Source organism: Passer montanus, unplaced genomic scaffold (genome assembly GCF_014805655.1).
Source record: "Passer montanus isolate IOZ18808 unplaced genomic scaffold, ASM1480565v1 scaffold592, whole genome shotgun sequence".
NCBI classification, from domain to species: Eukaryota; Metazoa; Chordata; class Aves; order Passeriformes; family Passeridae; genus Passer; species Passer montanus.
The window spans coordinates 100-774 of NW_024370949.1; the positions used below are offsets into that span (position 1 = coordinate 100).

The 675-nt window shown below is 56.6% G+C and overlaps 1 protein-coding gene across 1 annotated transcript; it reads left to right on the top strand.

The window, feature by feature from the left end:
* Positions 1-314: 314 nt before the first annotated feature.
* LOC120510638 (valine--tRNA ligase-like) lies at positions 315-673 on the top strand (the record flags this gene model as incomplete). Its single annotated transcript, XM_039726637.1, has 2 exons — positions 315-527; positions 596-673. Coding segments are annotated over 2 exons (291 nt in total), but the record flags the coding sequence as incomplete, so codon positions are not given.
* Between the last annotated feature and the right edge of the window lie 2 nt (positions 674-675).

The window sequence follows — 675 nt, forward strand, 5'->3', positions numbered from 1 at the left end:
GGGGCAAAAATTGAAATCTGGGTTTTTTATTGGGAAAATTGAGATTTTGGGGTTTTTTTGGGGGGGGGAAATTCAAATTTTGGGGTTTTTTTTGGGAAAATTGAGATTTTTGGGCGTTTTTTGGGGGGAAAATTGAGATTTTGGGGTTTTTTTTTTTTGGGAAAATTGAAATTTGGGGGGTTTCTTTGGGGAAAATTGAAATTTTGGGTTTTTTTTTGTGGGGAAAAATTGAAATTTTGGGGGAGAAAATCGAGATTTTGGAAAGTTTGGGGAAAAATTGAAATTTGGGGGGAGAAAATGGAGATTTTGGAAAGTTTTTTTTTTTGGGGGGGGCACTGCTGACTCTGGGTGTCCCCCCCCCAGGCGAGCAGCCCCGGGGGGTCCCGGGGGGTCCCGGGCCGGGGGTCCCGGGCCCGGCCGAGCCCCCCGCCCCCCCCAAGAGCGCGGCCCAGCTGAAGAAAGAGGCCAAAAAACGGGAGAAGATGGAGAAATTCCAGCAGAAACAGGAGCGGAACCGGCAGCTGCAGGTGGGGAGGGGTCCCGGGGGGGCCCCCCGGCCCTCGGGGCGCCCCTGACCCCCCCGGGACCCCCCCAGGCCCAGGCCAAGGCCAAGCCCAGCCGGGCCCGGCGGGAGCTGCGGGGGCTGCGCTACGAGACCCCCACCCCCCCCGGCTG